This window comes from Phascolarctos cinereus, unplaced genomic scaffold (genome assembly GCF_003287225.1).
Source record: "Phascolarctos cinereus isolate Bilbo 61053 unplaced genomic scaffold, phaCin_HiC Scaffold_2;HRSCAF=192, whole genome shotgun sequence".
Taxonomy (NCBI): domain Eukaryota; kingdom Metazoa; phylum Chordata; class Mammalia; order Diprotodontia; family Phascolarctidae; genus Phascolarctos; species Phascolarctos cinereus.
The window spans coordinates 230,966,033-230,987,416 of record NW_027555625.1 but is presented as its reverse complement, the minus strand read 5'-3'; the positions used below and the strand labels follow the sequence as shown (position 1 = coordinate 230,987,416).

At 37.4% G+C, this 21,384-nt stretch overlaps 1 protein-coding gene across 2 annotated transcripts in view; it reads right to left on the bottom strand.

Moving 5' to 3' along the window:
• ARFGEF2 (ARF guanine nucleotide exchange factor 2) overlaps positions 1-21,384 on the bottom strand; it is a 108,460-nt gene that overhangs the window by 14,935 nt on the left and 72,141 nt on the right. For both annotated transcript variants that reach the window (XM_020984169.2, XM_078149862.1), the window contains 10 exons: positions 20,512-20,670; positions 18,543-18,690; positions 17,019-17,118; positions 14,620-14,660; positions 14,354-14,523; positions 8,171-8,322; positions 6,851-7,023; positions 3,544-3,704; positions 467-597; positions 208-337 (listed from right to left, as the gene is read on the bottom strand). In XM_020984169.2, the coding sequence (XP_020839828.1) occupies positions 208-337; positions 467-597; positions 3,544-3,704; positions 6,851-7,023; positions 8,171-8,322; positions 14,354-14,523; positions 14,620-14,660; positions 17,019-17,118; positions 18,543-18,690; positions 20,512-20,670 (1,365 nt within the window). The remainder of the gene's footprint in view (positions 1-207; positions 338-466; positions 598-3,543; positions 3,705-6,850; positions 7,024-8,170; positions 8,323-14,353; positions 14,524-14,619; positions 14,661-17,018; positions 17,119-18,542; positions 18,691-20,511; positions 20,671-21,384) is intronic.

Here is a 21,384-nt window from a genome sequence, read left to right as displayed (position 1 = left end):
GGAGATCCTCTAGATCCTAACTAGTTTATGCTACTTAGAAGACTGACAGACACATTTTAAACCTTAAAGTATTACGTAAATGTGACTTATTAATGAACAGTACTTTCTATCACCTCAAAGTATTATTAAAATAGCTCAAATGTTAAGATAGGAGATGAAGCATCAAGTAGATAAAATTCAAAGAAGTTCTTGAAGTATTCAACTTACCTCTGACTGCTGCTCAGGGAGTTTCATATTGTCAAAAATTCTAAACACAATTCTGAATAGATCCTGCCACCAATGTTTTTCAAAAGTGTGACCGTAGCTCTTCATTATCTCAAACATCACTGTGAGTCCTCTACGGAAAGCAAAGGTGGAAAGTAGAAGGCAATATGAAAAAGGGAAGATCTGTCAGCTTCAGAAACTGACAGCAATATAATTTCAATAAACAGAATGAAGCAATGAAATACATCTTTCATGTAATTACCTTGTCCGAACATCTAACTTGCACCTATTAATAATGCAAGAGAGTTCAAATAGGATAGGAAACCAGCCTCGAACCCAGACTCTGTCTCCAGGAGCTACATTCATATCATCACTTGTGTATTCTTGAAGCACCTATAATAAAAATCAAATCTAAGACATCAAGACCTATTATGTAACAAAATGCATGTCAGAAAAGAGGTAGTAACAGTATATGTGTTTCTCTCTTCAAATACCTAATGACTGAGTTTGCCTTCTGGCTCAGGGGCCCTCTTTCCACATATAGCAAACATATAGACGACTGCTCATCCACCATTTGGAGCTGTTAATGTCACACCAGTCAATTCCTATGGGCTAATTTTTAAAATGCAATGGGAAACCTGGGAATGGGAGCAGATCACAAAAGCCCTTTGTGGAGTCAAAGTTGGAAAATCAGGAATTCTCATATATTTACAAATGCTATAGAGGTCAAAGCATCTTGTAATACTTGACTGGACAGTTCAAGTGCTCATACCTTTCAAGAATGCAGCTCTATCAAATCTGAAATAACAAAAGCATTCTTTCTCCAACCACTTCAGTTATATGCAGTTGTGGCCATCTTCACACCTCACTATGTCCTCACATTGCACCACTTCCATGAGCCTCTACTGATAAATCGTAATCTCTCAGCTTAACTTATACATTCGTCCTCTGATCTCACTCACATTAACCCTATTCCTTGCCCTCATCTTGACCTCTCATCCTTCAGCCTCCTCCAGTTCATCTCCCTCACTTAGGCATCATTTACCTCTTCTCTATCTGTGCCCTTCATAACAAACCTTCTGGTCTTGTCCAAAAGTCAATCTCTCTCCTCTTTCTAGTGGAAAATCTAATTTCTCTACCACTACCATCTTCTTCCTATATGATTATAAATAAGATCAAGTTTCCTTAACACTAAACAAGTCTTTCACTACTCTACTGCTTCTACTACCTCATTACTTCCATCTCCTTTTCTTCCCCTTTAAGGCCTAACTTGTAAAAAGTCTATGTCTAATGCCTATTTTCCTCATCACTCAGTCTTTTCCCAAGCCCTTGCAATCTAACTTTCATTCTCATCACCTTACTGAAATTATTCTCTTAAAAGTCTTGCTGACCCTCTAATAAATTCAATACTCTTTTTTCATCCTTTATTCTTCTTCATACTCTGCAGTATTTGACAGTATTGGGTATTCCCTCCTTGTGAACATCCTCTCTTCCCTTGGCATCAGATATACCAATTTAAACCAACAAGCATTTATTAAGTGCCAACTACGTGAGAGGAGTGGTGCTAGAAGGACATGAAGACAAAATGAAGAATAGCATAAACTGCAGGAGCTTCTATTGTGTGTGTGTGTGGGGTGCAACATGTAAATACCTAAGTATATATGAAATAATTTGAGGCAGAGGGAGAAAGCCTTAATAATTAAAGAAATCAAGAAAGGCTTCCTGTTGGGAAGGGCCTATGAGCTTAACTTTAACAAAAATGTGGGATTCTTTTCTTTTACTTTTAATAACTTTTTTCCTTCACTTTCTCCTCATCTTCTTACCTTTAAAGGTGAGTGTTCTTTAATGTTCTGTTGTCATCCCTCTTCTTATTCTACCCCTCGGATATTGCACTCATTGCCATGACGAAGCATGGCATAAAGGAGACAGCGCTGTACTTAAAGTCAGAAAGAGCTGAGTCTAATCCTGCCTTACACGTTTATTAGCTGTGTGACTACAGTCAAATTAACTGAATCTTTCTTGGCTTTAGTTCCTTGCCCCTAAAATGAGGGAGTTAGATTTAATAATCTCCAAGGTATTTTCCAGCTCCAAATCTATGTATAATTCTTTGATTAAAACTATCATCTCTACCCAAATGACTCCCAATTTTTGAAATGATACAATGGCATCACTGATTTGTTCCTATTTAAGATCACAGATTCCTCACTCCTTTACAGAAACATGTGGGAGAGTGTTCCACGGGTACATAACATCACTTTTTTTTGATGTATGGATTATTTTAGCTGAATTTTTTCCCCCTCTGCTTAAAATTCTTTGTTATAAGAGATGGCTCTTTGGAGCAGAGAAGAAAAAGGAAGTATACATGGGAAAATTTAAGTGATATAAAACCAAATTATATTAAAATCTTAAAAAAATTTTTTAAAATCCTTTTAAAAAAAGATAAAATAAAATACTAACAGATTCATATATTGATAGAGCTGGGAAGGATCTCTAAAAATAATATAATTCAAATGCCTCATTTTATAGATGAGGAAACGAGGAAACTGAAGCCCAAAGAAATTAAGTGACTTAACAAATGAATGGCTCCCAAATCAACCTCTTCCCCAAGGTTCAATTCAGGTGGCCCTTTACTTCATGAAGTATTTCCCTAGTTCTGAAAATAATCTCTTCCTTAAAGATTTTTTTAGCAATTTATTTGGATTGCTTCCTTGTACTTTACCACATTTAGTCTTTTATTAAAGTTACTGACTTACGTGTCTTATTACCCATTACACTGTATTAGCTCCTTGAGGGCAAGGGTATTGTCATTTTCCTTTTTTTTATCTCTAGTGTCTAGGCTAGTAGAGCTTAATACGTATTTTTAATTTAATTTGCATATTATTGTATAAAATAAGTAAGACTTTTCTTTCTTCTTATACAAGATGGTCACACTTTCCTGTACAAGTCATACTTCCCCCTGACTTAGGCAACTCTCTAAGACTCTAAGCTTCAGAGAAGGGGTTGACCTGCACAGGGAACATTTTACAATTTATAATTTGCAATCTAATTAATTAGAGAAGAAATCTTTAATGTTTATAAGTAGGTATTTTTAGAGTTACTGTAGTGATGATTTAACTTAGTTTTAATTCTATCCACAGTTAGTGTGCCATGTAACTTCCTAAAAGTTTCCCAAACTTCCTAAAAATTTCTAAATGAAGTGAAATAGCTAATACCTGCAGTGTTTATTTCAAAACAAACAGCTAGTACAAAGTAAAAGCAGATCTAAAACACAACATGGACAGCAGCTGACAATAATTTTTCCTCCCCAACTCCTAGTCAACTAAGGGAAAGTGAACCTACCCTGGGCCTTTCAGAAACATATTTCCCACAGTATCGGATCAGTCGAATTGCTTCCATGCTGGTATCAGGAAAAGAAGCGTTGCAAGCAAACTCAGATAAGCACTTCACAGCATCTTGAAAGGAATCTATTGCAGCAGGGAAATGGTGCTGAAAGATAGTTGCTGGGGAAACATAAATTGTGCCATTTAACAGTGTTTGTTAGGTGGATAAAACAGTAAAAGTATGACTTAAATCTAAGAGAAATATGTCAGTGATTTTCTCTAGGACAAATGCTTTTAAAAAGTTATTCCTAAATAATATAATAAATACACCTCAGTCTAAATTGGTTCAGATTACTTCAAAGAATATCATGAAGGCACAAATATTCGAGGATCATAACACTGCCGATTAGACATATTAAGTTAAGCTAGTTTATAATATAGGAAGCTGATGAACTATATAATTAGAGAACTGAGTATCTAAGTTATATTATTTCACAGCATAATTTAGTGGAAAGTAACCATGGCTTCTATTTAGAACTGAATTGGAGTCCTAGGTGTGTTACTTATAACATTTAGAATGTAATCCTCTTCACCTTACAGAATAGGAAACTGGGGCCTAGGGAAAGGAAGTAATCTGTCCAAGGTCATGCAGGTATTAAGTGAAAGAGTTGGGATTCGTACCCAGGTGTTTTGACACCAAATCAAGTGCCCTTACCACTACACCACAGCATACGACTAGCACATCCATACTCACTAGCTGTGTGAGCATGGGTAAGACCCTTAACTTCTCACCATTAGCTTGTTGAAAGCTCATCTGTAAAATGGGGATAACATCTATAAAACCTATCTCACAGGCTTGTTGTGAGGTTCAAATGAGATAATGTGTTATGCAAACTTTAAAATGTTACATAAAGGTCAGTTACTATAATTATAAATAATTTGCTTTCTCTGAGTCTCAGTTTCCTTATCTGTAAAATGGACATAATATGCCTAACTATCTACCTTCACTTTAGAGGATTGTAAAGTGACTGGTAGGTAGCATATTACTTTTTTAAGCAAGGCTTTAAACATCCACTTCAGAGTAATAAGCTAGGCAGCTGGGATACAAATACAAAGGTAAGACAATCCTTACCCTCAAAAAGCTTACATTCTTACCAGGGAGACACAATATGTTCAAAGATAATTAAATCTAGGATACATATAAAATAAATACAAAGTGATTTGTCAAGGCACCAAAAAGTGGTTGAATCAAGGGACTTCTGTAAGGATGTGACACCAACTGATCTCTGAAGACAGCTGGGGTCTCCGTGAGGTGAGAAGGAAGAGCATTCTGGGCTTTGGAACAAGCTTGTTTGAGGGCAGAGAGTTGGAAGATGGAACGCCAAGCAGAAGCCATGAATGGGGAACAAAAGCAAGTAGGAGACTTTATCGAATCGGTGGAAAGACAGGCTGCGGCCAGACTGTAAAGAACTTTTAAATGAGAGTTTGTGTTTTTTCTACAGACAATGTGGAAAAATATGAAACCTTATAAAACTAGTCTTGCTTGCTCCACCTGGATTCACCTCCACAGAACAAGTTACTCCCCTGCGCCCCTGTTCCCTTCCCTCATCCCGTTTTCCTCCTCCTTCAGTGTGTTGCCTCCCCCATTGGATTGCAAGCTCCTAGAGGGCAAGGACTAGCTTTCTTTTTATTAACTGTATTCCCAGAATTCAGCACGTCATAGGCACGTAATAAATGTTTATTAGATTGGATTGAAAGTGATGACTTTTTTCTAAGTAATGATGTAAGAGTGTCTACTTTTCCCGTCCGTAGAGACAAGAGTCCCAAATTTGCTATGTCAAAGGAGGATAAGGATAAATCTTCCAACTAGCACATGTTCTAAGAGAATTTTATTTTATTTTTAGGCAATTGGGGTTAAGTGACTTGCCCAGGGTCACACAGCTAGTAAGTGTCAAGTGTTTGGTCTGAGGCCGGATTTGATCTCAGGCACTCCTGACTTCAGGGCCGGTGCTCTATCCACTGCGCCACCTAGCTGCCCCAAGAGAAATCTTTTAAAGTGAAGATGGCTGACACTTTCATAAAGTCAGGTACAGTTTTGGGCCATCCAGTGACTCAGGAAAGGAGGTTTAAAATGCAATGAGAGTTGTAAATGATAGAATAAAAATCTCCTTAGTAATGACAAGAAATTAAAAGAATTCAACTTCTAGTTAAATAGGATACAAAACACTAGTCCCCTCTGCCACCACAGTCATCACTTTAACAGGCTATGTGAAGTTTTAGAAGCATTCCTCCTCCTCCTCCTCATTCTCTTTTCTCTCTCACCACCCCCAATTCCCATAAAACTCTGGACACTAGACATCAGTTTTCCCTCAGGTCCAAAACAGCCAAATAGCCTCTCCGCCTCCTTAAAGGACCAGCCCAGTATGTGTTTTCTGGAGCCACCAGCCAGCATGGTGGACTCTGGGGCTGGGCTGCTGAAGAAGGGAAAGGGAGACCAAAGGAGCAGGGGAGAAAGTGAAAAGAGGAAGAGGAAAAGAAAGAGGAGGAAGGGCATGGACACAGTTCTGTTTTCAGTGGCACCAGAGCACAGCAAACTGGCCTGTGTCCAAACTAGCCCTCAGCGTCCTATTCTCTTGCCCCACTTGCTGGTACAAACAATGGCTCCTAACATCTGTTAAACCGTATTGAACTATGATGTTGTGGGAAAAGTGCTTGAATAGGAGTCAGGGTAGTTAACTCTTTATATGACTTTGAGTAGATCACCCGCTCATTTGGACTCATTTTTTTCATCCATAAAACTTATTCAAAGGTATTAAAACAAATACTCTTTAAAATCCAGCAATAGAAGTCTGGAATGTCAGACAGAAGGCCAACTTCTACTTATCTCAAAAAATTACATTTTTATAGAACTTTTGGATTTACAAAGTGTTTTCCTCACAACTACTACACAAGGTATTATTAAGGTATACTAAATATTATTATCCCATTTTACAGATGAAGAAATTGAGACACAGAGAGGTTTAACAATAAAGTCACTCGGGCAATAAATGTGAGAGCCAGGATTTGAAAACAGGACCCCTGATTTCTCCTGATGAGTTGTCTTTGCACTTTTCCTTGAAAACAAAAACAAAAAACCAGTCCCAACTTTTGAGTTAAAATCATCTAAAGAATAAACACACCTTAAGAATTGAAATCATCTCTGTAACTTTATTCTAACTTCCTCAGACTGATTTCTATGGGCAGAAATTTTATATAGCAAGGGGGTTTTATGAAAAAATTACATAAAAGGTAAGATGTTATCTCTGTGAAATTTAATTACTACTTACTGACTATATGGCCTGTTGTTTGGAACGCCAGTTCCACAATATTCCCATCATGATCAGAAGCTGCCTGGTGGAATACGGCAAAGATATTCTTCCAACCTGAGCGAATGTTAGCAGCTTGGGAGTTTACCATCTGAGTTATGCAGCGGATAACCATGTCTCGAATGGTGGGTGATCTTAAGAAAAAGGGATAGCCATATCATCTGTTCTTCAGTATACAGGAAAGAGAATTTAACATAGCTACTAACTTAGAATTAATATTCTTTACAGTTACCTTAAAGTCATCAAGGCACAATAAATACATAAGTTCCTTTATTTCTCTCCATGTACTTCACTATGAAGCCCCATCAGATTACTCCTTATTTCTATCACTCCCTCAAATATGAACAGTCCTCTGTTCCCTATGCCTAGAATGTCTTTCCATCCTCACTCGCTGAATTCGCTGTTAAACCTCAACTCTAATGTTACCTTATTAGTTTATGCCCATTTCCCTCCTAGACTGTAACCTTCATGAAAGCAAGGGCCACATCTTAGCTAAACTTTTTATGTCCTTTAGTACCTACAGGCGGCATTTTTTAAATTCACATTTAAATTTTAAATATCTACAAATAAGGCATTTAGAAAACTTCTGGAAACTAATTATATCAAAAGCTCCAAAAAAAATCACCCCAGGTCTATCCCAAATCAGGTGACCTTAAGCCCCAAAGCACGTGTGCTAAAATCCATTTATAGTCAACTGGACTATTGACAATGATGGGGTTTACGTGACTTTTCCAAGAACCTGATTTGATAAGCTGGCCTCTGAGCACATCACAGTACTCATCAGAAGTCAATCTTCCCGTTTTAGCTATGGTTCATCTTTATAGCAACTGAGAAGGGGCTGGGAGGATGTCAGGGTTGTCTGGCAGGATGGGGAGGTTACCAAATGCTGTCCTTGATTCACAATGACCTAGGTATTTTCACTGATAATCAATGATTAATAGAAAATGCCTATTTGTCTATGGTATTTCCTTGCCACTGGAATAGAATCAATTTGTGGTAGGGACTCTATCTAAACTTGATTTGCTTAGAGTCACAATGCATTCCACAGCAGGGGAGGGGTCAATTTAGGAGCAGGGTGGCATAGTGGACTCAGTAGACCTAGCAGGTCCAACTATCACATGAAATAATCTTCAGTAAGTCATGTCCCATCTCTGGGCCTCAGTTTTCTTTTCTGCGAAATGAGGGGAATGGACAAGATAATCTTTTACATTTCATCCCACTCTAACAATCAAAATATTGTGGTTTGGTTGCAGTGGTTTATGGTGGGAAGGAATCACACACCTGTTTTTCTTCATAATATGCTCAAATGGCCTTAGAAAATCCTTCTGGAATCGGAAATTGGCTAACTCTCCCTTCTCAAGAAACTTCATGGACAGCTGCCTCAGTGAATCAACAGCAAAAATGGCCACATCTTCATTAGGATTACAGCCAACCTAATAATGAAGAGAAGGTGTGGGAAAATACATAAAGTTTACAGGTGTAAAAATATCACCTAACATTTCTATGAAACTTCTCTAACGTTCTTTCTAGCTCTGGAAGTCTAAGAATCTTTAGGTCTATATCTAAGAATCAAACAGTCCTCTGGGCTCAAAGAAGGCTCTAAGATTTAAAGATTTTTTTTCAAATATGCCCATATGGCAGGCACAATACATAACTGAGCACCAGAAACACAAAGAAATATAATACATACAACATATCTTGATTTTTATACTGTTAAGACATTTATTTTGACCATAGCTCAATTTATTTTTGGGTTTGAGCTCACAGGCCAGTTACATTTTTCCAGATTATATTAAAGCAAGAAAATGTGTGCTACAGCAACTGAACTGTAGCAAAATATATAACAATGTATATAATGATAACAATAATGATAATAAATAGTATTTATATAGTAATTTAAATCCATAAATGATTTCATTTGATCCTTACAACAACCTTATGGTAGGTACTATTATTATCCCTACTTTCAAACAAAATTGAGACTGAGAGAAATCAGTGACATGGTCACACAGTAGGACTCAAACTCAGGTTTTTCTGAGTCCAAGTCCAACATTCTATCTATTGTATCAGCTAGCTACTCTAATAATGCAAATTTGGTGCTAAAATATCCAGAAAAACATGGATCATTACTGCAAATGGGTCTTAAAAAGGCAGAAACAGGCAAAATATCTAATGTCATTAACTAGTTCACCAAAAATAAAATACTGAGTATAACAATGTTAAAGGGTTACAATGTTATAGTTAATTCTATAAAAACAATCTTATAAATACCACAGATGGGCAATAATATGGTAAGTGAAGTTACACTTATTGACATTAGGCAAGATCTGGCCTGCTCTAATTTACAAAGTGCAGAAAGTGGTTTCCACAAACTTAGAGGAGAACTGAAGGCAGCAGTCAAGTTTTCCATAATTTTGCTTAATAGCATTGATTAGGTGGAACTGGAAATTCAAAATTAAGAAGACAGGCATAAAGAGTCTAATTACTCTATTCAGATTTGTCTTTCAAGTTTGTCATTAAGGATCACACAGATGAGTATAAACTAGAATAACTATCTACACATAAAGCACCTGAAGAAACTAAGTTAAACTCAAAGAAAATGCTACAGAGACAAGAAAGACCTAAACTAGACAAATATAAGAATACACTTCGTGAAAAGAACCTCTGAGAAAAGAAAAAAAATGAATCATTTCTGGTTTCACAGTTGTCAGTTACAAGAAACTGTAGATAAAATCTTTTTAAAATACATTTTATGGCTAGTACTTGTCCATACCACCTTCCTACAAAGTTATTCTTTATAACAAAGAATAAAACAGACAAGTTTAGCAAAACTCATCAACACAGCAGAGGAGTCTGATATCAAGTGTAGTGTACCACAGCCACAGGGCTCCTCTGCAAAGGGAAGGAGTTGTCTTCTGATTGCTCCTCTATGGGGCCAAGATTGACAACTGTAACTTTACAACATTCAGGGTTTTTTGGTTGTTCTTTCCATACACATGCACAGCCAGTATGAATATTGTTTTCTTGGTTATATCAATTCTTTTATATTGCCACTGCTTAGCACAGTGCCTACTGTAAGTAAGTGCTTAATAAAAGCTTGTTGATTAACTGATTACCTTTAGGTCAGTTCATGTCATTCTATACTTCTCTGTATTCATCACATTTGTTTCTTATAAAACAATAATAATCCGTTACATTCACGTATTTACTACAACTTGGTTAGCCATCTCTTAATCAGTAAGCATGTACTTTGTTTTCAGGTCTTTGCTATGGCAAAAATCTCTGCCATAGATATTTTGGGATATGTGAAGCTGTTCTTTTTTATCACTGATTTCCTTGATGTATATGCACTGCAGTGGAATCTCTGGGTCAAAGGATATGTACACTTTTTAGTAACTTCCTCATAATTCCAAATTTCTTTCCAACATGACTAAACTGGTTCTCAGTTATACCAACATATTAGCGTATTTGCTTTTCCAACATTGATTAATTCCACCTTTTTGGGCATCTCTATGGATATGAGATAGACTTGTTTTTGACTTACATTATCTTACCATTAGTGGTCTGGAGAACTTTTTCCTTAATAATTTGCAATTCTTTTTTTTGAGAACTGTTTGATCACATCCTTTAATCAATGAGATAAACTTTTAAGGGAAGAAGAGGTGAGGTAGTTTCAAAGACTCTTCAAAGCACCAACCTTATTGTTCCATGAAGAAAAAAGGTTGCAATTGAAAACAAACACATGGACAGTCAATACATTCTTTTCTGTAGATCACATGTGGTATGTATTTTCAGCCATTACAGAGAACCAGCAAAGATTGGTCAAAATCAGTAAACTGAAATACTGCTTTCTTACTGGTAAGGAATGAATCAACTGGTCCCAATAATGTCTGATAATCAGATAAGTCTGTCTTGGCAGACTGTGTAAAATAATTATTGCTTGTGCTCTTAGATGGTTTTCAATTAATAATTAATACCTTCAATTAATAATAATAAGCAGCACTGACATAGCTTTTGAAATATTGCAAAGTGTTTTAGAGATGCAATCTCATCTGAAACTCACAACAACGCAGGGCAGGGGAGGTGCTATGATCATCTCCATTTTTACAGATGAGGAAACTGGCTGAGAAAGGTAAAGCGATTTGTCCACTTAGTAAGTATCTGAGGCAGGAAATGAATTCAGTTCTTGACTCTCACTCTAACACTCTATTCACTTTGCCCCCTTAGGTATCTATTTTTGGGAGGATGTTATTTGAATAACTGGTCTTTGTTCCAATTAAGTTTACACACACTTCAAATATGAATTCCAGCCTAAAGAATCAATTTTCAGATATTTTCCCCACCAAATCCCTTGCCCGCCATATCTGTATTGAATCCATAGCTATTAGAGAAAAGAGGAAAACACAGGATGCTTGCAATTACACTTTAAAAATAAATGTTTTTAAAAGTATACATGGTTTATCTACATATACTTATACAGAAAACCATTTCAAACACCCATATAGAAAGGTTGGTGTTAACAAAAGATTTTAAAATATTGATTTATTTTCAGGCCAATAAGCAGAACCAACGAAATATTCTCATATAGGTCAGGGTGTGCATAAAGAAAAACTGAGTAGCTTATGGATATTCTCTTTCTCACTTAAGCACTTAATATACATATGTATAAATTTAATGATTTTTTTTAAGACAACAAAGAAAGGCCTTGGTGTTCCTGAATAAAAGAACCACTTCTTTCCAATCCAGAACACTAAACAAAAAAAATCTACAGTTTAAATGTCTTCTTGTTGGCTCCTGCCCCCTTCCCAATCTCTTAAAACATTTCATTTTCAGCTGCAACTACTATGTATAGAGAGTAATCCTATAGTATAATCTGACCTATCACATATGAGCTTAAAAAGGTTTACAGAGCTAGTATAAAGGAAAACACTTTTCAAAAGTAAGCCCTCACCATAACTGCTTTTATTTCCTGTACTGCATTTCTTTTATGAAGCCGGCTCTGCTTCAAGTTATGTCATACATCTCTGAGCCAGCTGTCTTTCAAGCTCTTGATTCTACTCAACAAGCATGCAACTCTTCACTATTAACTTTCTGCCTATTTGTCTCTCAAGCAGACACTTCCAGGTATTCAGTTCATTTGAGGCTTATGCTGGTCTGCCTTTAATCTATTCCAGTTTACCCACCATTGCTGGACTCTGTTGGGCAACTAAGGGCTGTCAGACTTGCTTGAGGTACAGCACTTGAGCAGGAACCACTTGCATTTCCTGTTCCTCGGATACCAGTCTCACTTTGGGAACGTTTTCTTTGTGTAGGAGCTTGCTGTTGATGTGTTAGCTATTTTTCAGACTCTCAAGGCCAGTTGCCTCACTAGTGTTTAAATCTGTCTTCTTGCCCTCTAAAGCTTACACACATGCTTCGTGCTACTTCCACTTTAAGATTAATTCATCTCTTCCAAAACTTTGAAATCTGATTCACTCAGTTGAGCCTTTTTGGGGAAAGGTCATTTCATCCATTATTTTGCTGTTTCTAGACAAGGCCACTGCTGCCATCAGTTTGTTACACAGACTGAAATGCTGATTTCTTTCAAGGACTGACTGACACACCATTTGAATCTGGGTCTGGGTGACCTCATTAATCTCAACCACTGGGCCTCCAAGCCCTGCTATCGCTCCTCCCCCCACTACAGAGAAAGGCTTTCCCTTTTATTTGCAGGTCTCTGTTACAAAATGATTCTGGAGGAAGAAATTCTCTTAGATGTCTTTTAAGAACATTTTGGGTTTTTTTAGTGCCAAAATAGTGTGGTACAATGGAAAAAGTACTAGCTTTAGAGTCAAAGAATATGGGTTCAAATCTCAACTCTGATGACCACTACCATCCATGTGACCTTAGGCAGGTCACATAAACCTCCTGGGCTTCAGCTTCCTCAACCATAAAATGATGGAATGGGGTCTGAGGTTTCTTCTAGATCTAGGACTATGATTCTCTAAGATCCTGACATCATGATTATGGGATAGGATCAGAAAGTTTGAAGTAACAATTACTGTTAATAATAAACATAACAACAATGATAGAGACAATGAATTGAATTTCAAGTCCCAAATCCCAGATAAAGAAAAGACAATAGCTATGTCCAATAAAAGTTTACTTATAGTGATCCTCACATGCATATTTGGTTCATTAAAACCCCAAAACTTGTTTCACAGGAATTAATTCAAGTCATATCTCCTCCATCCTTTAGCTGAAAAGAGATTTTTTAAATCTAAGTGTAATTGTATTTATTCCTATTAAATTTTATCTCTGAAGAATTAAAAATGATTATTACTCAAAGGACAATTGAGAGGCACATGTTAGGTAAGAACAGACTGTAACACATAACAAAGACCTAGAAAAAAGAAGGGATGACTGATGGACGGCCTGTGTGACATGCCAGTGTGACACGCCCACGTGACATACTGGCATCTGTGCAATGTTAAGAGAAAACAGGAAAGTCCTCTATGCCCCCCCATTATACCAGGTGATCTTACTGCATTAAACTTATGGGAATGCAGACAAGACTGGCCCAGGAGAGACAAGGATGGGTGAAATGTGATCTGTAGTCTTAGAAAGAACATCTACAGTAATGGGATTACAGATGCATCTGAGTCAATAGCCAACAGAGAGTTTTTTTGAGTCCTTTTTGATTCCACATGTTAACTATTTCTTCCATAGCTACCTTAATGTGGATCCCTGGGAAACCCCACTCTACACATTTCCCATGCAGACATATGGCTGCCCATTCCTACTGCTTCCTCATCTCAGACTAGATGAAAACCACCAAGGAATATCAAGGAAAATCAAAGATGTCTATGGTTTCAAAATCAGGGTGACTAGGGAAAACTGGTAGTACCATGGGCTCAATCATTATTATAAATACATAATATAAACTAAAAGAGAAGTAGCATAGCATTGTAAAAAGAAGGCCAGTCTTGGAGGAAGATCTGGGTTCCAATCTTATTCTAAACACAAACTGGCTGTATAATCATGGGCAGATAATCTAACTTCTCAGGGCCTCAGGTAACTTCCTAAGACTAAGTGACAGATGAACACTAATCTGCTCAGAGGAGGCAGTTTCCACTCAAGAATTCCCTACACATAAAACGGTAGCTCTAGACCTGTTGTCCTTCCCCCCAAATTAATATATCATACACATACAAACACACATATTCATATCAAAACATTGGTTATGTGAGCTTTCTGTTTGGATTCCAGATAAAGAAGAATTTCTCATAATATTTTTGCTACAATTAGAGTTTCAATTTACTTGAGGCAAAATTATTTAATCAAATGGGGTTGCTAGTACTAGAAACTTGTTAGGTAATAACTAAATAAAAGTATGGAATCAATGTACGTAAAAGATAAGCCTGATGCTAAATAATTTTTAAATGGTATTCAAAACACAGGCCTATTTTCAGTTTGAACACTTACCTTATTAAAATGGTCTCCAATCACTTGCCATATCCGTGACCACTGCAGTCTAATTCTATTCATATTATAGTATGAAATTTCCACAATTTTCTGCAAGCTGAACATGCGTGGATGATGAGGTGAAGCCAGCTCATCCATGGAAACAGCACACAGCCAGCGGACAAAGTCAACTATAGGCAAAAAAAATAAATAACCAAGTTAGCACCTTTCAGTTGCTTTCAAACTAGAAGCACTTGTAAGTTTTCTAGAAACTTAAATATACATACCTATTGCATTTCCATCCAGTCTAGTAGATCCAGTAAATATTCTGTGGAGCCAATTAAACATAAAATAAAATTTTATTTTATTTTATTTTTTACAACTTATGTAGTTTTTAAAATTAGAATTTGAAGGAATGGACTTAGAACAGCTCAATTTGGTAATTACCATAACAATAAATCATAATGCATACCCCACCGATACAAAACAGAAGGATGATTAAAATCAGTTGGCTGAAGGTATGTTTATAGGCAAAAAATGGCTAACTACTTATGAAAAGGGGAGAAAGGTAGCTAAAGCATGAAAGAATAGCTTTCCAATCTCCCTTGCCTGTAATTGAAAGGGGAAAATGGAAACTATAGAAGATGGAAGAATAAGTGATAATATTAAGCATGCTGATATGTTGAAAATAAACAGAATAAATTAAAATATAATAGAAGTGGAGTTTCAAAAGGTACCTTGTAATTAATATTAATTAGCTTTTGGCATTCAATATAGAATAGTGGGTAAGTGCCATGAATTAGATAATCAAAGAAAAAGTCAATGAAAGTCAATATGGAATCTACACGTACAAACTGGGAAATTTACCAAATGACTATATAATATTTCAGATTTATCTGTCTGCTCCATGCCAATTCTTTTTTTTTTCTTTTTACTAGGCAATTGGGGTTAAGTGACTTGCCCAGGGTCACACAGTTAGTACGTGTTGTGTGTTATGTGTGTCTAAGAACGCATTTGAACTCAGGTCCTCCTGACTTCAGGGCCCGAGCTCTATCCACTGCATCACCTAGCTGCCCCTCCATGCCAATTCTTGATGATAGTGAAAAGAAGGCTGGATTTGTAGTCAGAGGGCCTGGGTTCAAATCCTAGCTCTGTCACTTACTACCTGTAAGAACTTGGGCAAGTCACTTACCCATTACTAGCCTGTTTACATATTTGTAAAATAATGAGGTTAGACTACATAATCTCTTAAAGATCTTTCTAGCTCTAAATCCTATGATCTTATAAGTCAAATTATCAGAATTATCAGGTCATAGATTTAGCTATGAGAAGGGACCTGAGAGTTCATTTAGTTCAGGGGTTCTTAATCCGTTTTTGTGTTACAGACCCCTTTTGGCAATATGGACCCCTTCTCAGAATAATATTTTAAATGCATAAAATATATATAGGATTCCAAAAGAAAACAAAGGTAAATGAAAGTAAAGATGTAGCTTTTTTCCTCATCAAAGTTCATGGCTTCACTGAAATCTAACCCCAGGTTAAAAACCTTTTGATCTAATCAAAAACTCTTATTTTACAGATGAGGCAACTAAGGGTGTATAACCTATACCTTGGGCAGTGTCACATGGATAGTAACAGAACCATTTATTGTTCAGTTTACACCTTAAAATAATGGCAGGTCATGCAAGTTTGCAAAGAGATACAATCACTTCTAATTTGTCAAGGATTTCAGTGTGAAATTTTCTAAAGTGGTAGAGGTGACCAAAATAAAGGACTGAGCTGAGGGATAGCTATAGTTTGCACTATACATATTTATAATTTGGAAGAAAGAATGAGAAACTATTATTTTTGACACTGTCATCTCCTGATTATCCAGTTAAGACTTAGGTGCCTCTCTTTATCAAGTCTGAAGAGATTGCCTGGGCACTCTGTGAGGCAGGATCCTCATCAGGCTGGACTTGATGACTTCTAAGTGGCTCTTTTGGTGATGACATCGTAAGCTCAGGATGGCACAGCAGAAAAACACTGGCTTTGGGGAGTCAAAAGACCTGTTGGGCACAAGTTTGAGCTGTGACCGTAGCTAGTTCTGGGACCACAAGCCAAATCATTTCACCTGCCTGAGCTTTAGTTTTCTCATGTGCAAAACAGAGGTACTGGGAGGAAATGCTTTGTAAACTGAAAAGGACCACAGGAATGAGTTAGTATGTGTTTATGCTAAGGGAATGTGAGCTAGTCTTAATAGTGGCCTATGAAATAGAATTTAGCAGAGGCAATGTGGGATACTAGAAAGAGTGTTAGACTTGGAGTCTGGACAGAACTGAGTTTGAATCATGCCTGTGACACTTTGTGATGATGGGCAAGTCACTAAATCTCTTGGATTAGATTCCTCATCTGTAAAATGGGGGCAATATACCTGTAGCATCTAGTTTACAAAGTTATCACAAAGACCAAATGAAATACTGTATGGGAAGCATTTTACAAACCCTAAAGCACTCTATAAATGGCAGATGTTATCACTATTAAATCAACTTTTAGATCATCCATTAGATTATATAATTACAACTTCCTGATCAACAGTTGCTTCTTGGAACTCTTTCCCAAAAGAGCCTCTGGAACATCTTCCCATGGAGGATATACACAGAAATAATCCCAAACTCTCTTTTCCATCAAAAGACAAAACCATTACCTGTCTACAGCCACGACCACACTCTGAGAGCTTGTCTCACCAACTGATTCCTGAATGCTGGCCATCTGCCTTTTATCCACTCCACCACCAACTAAGTTACCTGAAACACGAAATATACATTTACATACATATATATAAATTCTATGCAAGATAAGTTAGTAACTTCATGATTCTGTGCTAAGGGAATATAAACTTATTCGAATATCAACCAGAGAAAAATATCATTTGATTAGCTAAAAAAAATAAAATGCAACCCCCCCCCCATCAAAGTATTTCAAAGGCAATATAGAGAATTTTAAAATTAAATTATTATTTTAATTCAAGAGTGAATTAATTCAAGAGAAGCAGCATGGAGCAATGGATAAAGAGATAGTCTCAGAGCCCAGAAAATCTGGGTTTAAGTCCTACATCTGACACATACTGGCTCTGTAACCCAGGGCAGGTCACTTAAGTCACTCAGTGTTCCAGACAATTCTTCAAAACTATAAATTTCAGATAAGGTGCCAACCTGCCTTGGTAGAGGGAGTTTCCATACCAGGAAGTTCCTTTTTGTTCCAATGACAGGCTAAGGCCAGTCCCTTATCCCTTTACTTCAAAATATATAAACCTTTAGAATAGAGTACCCCTGTTGCCCCAAACACAAAGAGACTAGTAAAATATATGCTAACATTAACTTGAGGCTCATCACCAGTGATGGGTTCTCCCGAACACTGTCCTTCCACCTCTTTTCATGCTATTTGATTCTAGTTTACTCCATTCAATGATTCTGATTCCTCCAGAGGGTCCCTCAGGTTATGCCACAGGTCATCTCATTAAGGATTAAGAGATGGAAGTTCAGCACACAGTTCATCTATGATGCTTCACTCTCACTACATGACTAGCCCACCTCCTCTGGTCACACATGTCCCTGATTATGTCTGATTCATGAAAAGGTAGAGGCAACTCGTAATAATTAAACTGAGTAACTTTGGTTAGCATTTAGGACCTCATATCCTCCCATTCTAAGAAGTACCTCTACTTTATAAAGAAAAGCCAATCTCCTTCCTCCCTACTCTAATTTCAGTAGTACTAAATACCAATTATTAAAAAGATAATTGGACTTGACCAATACAAACCTATAAATTACTAAAGCAGAAAGACAAATGACAGTTAAAAATATCTCAAATCAAAGTATCAAAAAACATGAACCATTATCATAAAACCTGCCATGTATGGCCCTCCTGAGATAAAAATTAAAAGTGCTTCTAACACTCAAGGCCACCTATTTTGGGCATGAAGAAAATATAGCTTTTTCCAATTTAGCAAATAGAATAAAAACTCAACCTGCTGATTTGTAAAAGACAAGCATTTGCTCAACAGTCAATCATGATCAAGGAAGCTGAAGTAGCACTTTCTTTTCTATTAAACAAAGAGGTAGGCATCACATGAGGAACAAATCATGACAGCAATGGCAAAATGATAAATGTTCTGTCTTGATTCGGTTGCAAATGTACACCCACAAGTTGTCAGGCTCATTTGTGTTACCTAATCCCAGGCCCATGAACTCTTCTCCAGCAGATGTATAGCCCTTCAGGCTACTTTCTCTTTCACGCCCAGATCCAGACAAGTATCGAGTCTTCACCCCAGTTCCTATCAGCTGAGCAAGCTCCAGTTGGCTAATACATTTCAAGATCTACCCAAAACAAGGATACATGGGAGAGTAAGAATCATAACATTAGAAGTTTGAAATAAAGCCCTTTTATTCTTCATTAAAATCTTTAATATAATTTCCCTCCTAGGACAGAAATAAATCTAGTTCTTAGGAACAGAATGACTTTGAAGATGGTTATCAAAACAATGGTATAAGAATGGTGAGGCCACAATGTGGTGGGGTTAAGAGGGCTGAACCTGGAGTTGAAGACCTGCATTTGGATTCTGTCTCCAGCACTTAACTGGCTGTGGGCAAATCCCAAGTTCTCTGTGCTTCAGTTTCTTGTTCTACAAATACGAATAACAGTTACACTAATCCTAAAAGCACTGTGTAACAAATGTTTACTTTGTGTGCCCATTTTGTGCTAAGCCCTGTATCCTCCTCACATGGAGGATACAAAAACAAAACATACAGTCCCCTTAATTCTGGAGGACAGTGTGGCAGGAGCTATTCTTAACAGCAGCAACAACAGAAGCTCACATTTACAGAGCATCATTTAGTTATAAGGCAATTGAAATACATCATATCAGGTGAACTTTAAAACAATCTTGAGAGAGGTAGCACAAATTTTCATTATCCCTACTTTACAGATGAAGGAACTAAAGCCCAGGAAGGTTCAGAGACTTGTCTAAAGTTTCCTACAGCTAGTAAGCGACTGGCCCTCAAGGCTGGGCAGCTCAACTCCTAGGACTCTTTTGACTCTCACCTAAATGTTAACTTAGGTATCATGTAATTATAATTAGCACAGAAAAGGAAATCTCCCTTTAGTTTCTATGCCAGTGGAGCTTTGGAACAGGCTTTGCCATTCCCAGACAATAGAGAGGCATTGGGAGTTCATATAGAGGACAATTTTCAAAGTAATTAGCCTATGCTAGGTGATGCAGTGGATAGAGTGCTGGGCTTGGAGTCAGAAGGACTCATCTTCCTGAGCTCACATCTGGCCTCAGACACTTCCTAGCTGTATGACTCTGGGCAAGTCACTTCACCCCGTTTGTCTCAGTTTCCTCATCTGTAAAATAAGCCAGAGAAGGAAATGGCAGATCTTTCCAGTATCTTTCCCAAGAAAACCCAAAATAGGGTCTTGAAGAGTGGGACACAACTGAAAAGATTTAACAACAACAAGTCCATGCAATAAGTTAGTGATTTGCAACCACTCTCCATATGAAAAATATAGACATACTCCACACCAATACCCACAAGGTCACACGCCTGTGACTCTGAAAGATCAGCACGCAGGTTTCCAGTTTACTCCCTAAAGGAAGAGTTCTGAGTTGGGCACTCACACTCAAGCCACCCAGGACCTCACAAGAGACTCCTACCTTTGGCAGTCTTTGGCCACTGCAAATGAAAAAAAACTCTAGAAAGAATTTTTAAAGCAGCATTTCCCAAAAGTGCTCTACCTGATATGAATATGGGTTCCATGAGAAAATTTATACTAGCATTATTTATCCCCTAAAACATTAAATATTAAAAATGTATTAAAATGCTTATTTGTTGATTTTTCAAATAAGAAAACAGACTCAATTTCCTCTCTTTTGTGCCAAAATTTCTCCAATACTCCTTTCTGTATTCCCAGGTCACCTGCACTAGCATTTTTTGGTTTCTGCTAATATATTTTAAGCTTGTGAGTGTCCTGTGACCAAATTAGTTTGAGAACTGCTACTTTTTGAAAGTATAGGCATGAAGGCAGACAGACAGTATTCTTAAGAAAACAGAATAGACCAAAAATAGTTTTAGGCTACTTAAATACAGGGAAATGTCAGGAGGTATTCTATAATGCCAAAAGGATCTAGAGAGACCTACCTCATGCCAGGAGTTTCCAAGGTAGTTGCCATCAGTATGAGCCACTGTGATAAGTGTTTTTATGGTATCGATGTTTTTCTGTTTCATCTCTGTAATACTGGAGCTAGCAGTCAACAGTGAGAAACGAGCAAGAGCTTGTACATAGGCATCTCGTTCCAGCTAAAACGGAAGAAAGAGAGAAGACACTTAATCCACCCTCAGTTATTCAGTAAATTAATTAGTATTTAAGCACAGACTATATGCCAAGTACTAAATCTGGGGACCCAGGAATAACAGGGAAGACAATTGTTGTTCAGTCATTTTCAGTCATGTCTGACTCTTTGTGACCCCATTTGGGGTTTTCCCTTTTTTTCTCCCTGGCCAAAGACAAGGTTTATTATAGATCCACCATACTGGCCAGACTCTTAAGGAATCTGAACATTTGTGAGCTACTGGCTAGATTATAAGAATCTGAGGGGCAGCTAGGTGGCGCAGTGGATAGAGCACTGGCCCTAAAGTCAAGAGGACCTGAGTTCAAATCCAGCCTCAGACCAAACACTTGATGTGTGCTAGCTGTGTGACCCTGGGCAAGTCACTTAACCCCAGTTGCCTAAAAAAAAAAAAAGAATTAAAAAAAAAAAGAATCTGAGAACCTCAGCACCTTATTGGAGACAAGATAGACCTTACAAAGAAAGACTGTGGGAGGGATCCTGGGAGGATCTTGATGGGGGTGGCCAGTAGGTTAGGCTGACTGGAGGATGGGTCTAGGGAGGATCTTGATGGGAGTGACTGGGAGGTCAAGAATGAGGTCTAGATATGGTCAAGTGTGGGAAGCAGCCAGGGCATTTGGGGTTTTCTTGGCAAAGATACTGGAGTGGTTTGCCATTTCCTTCT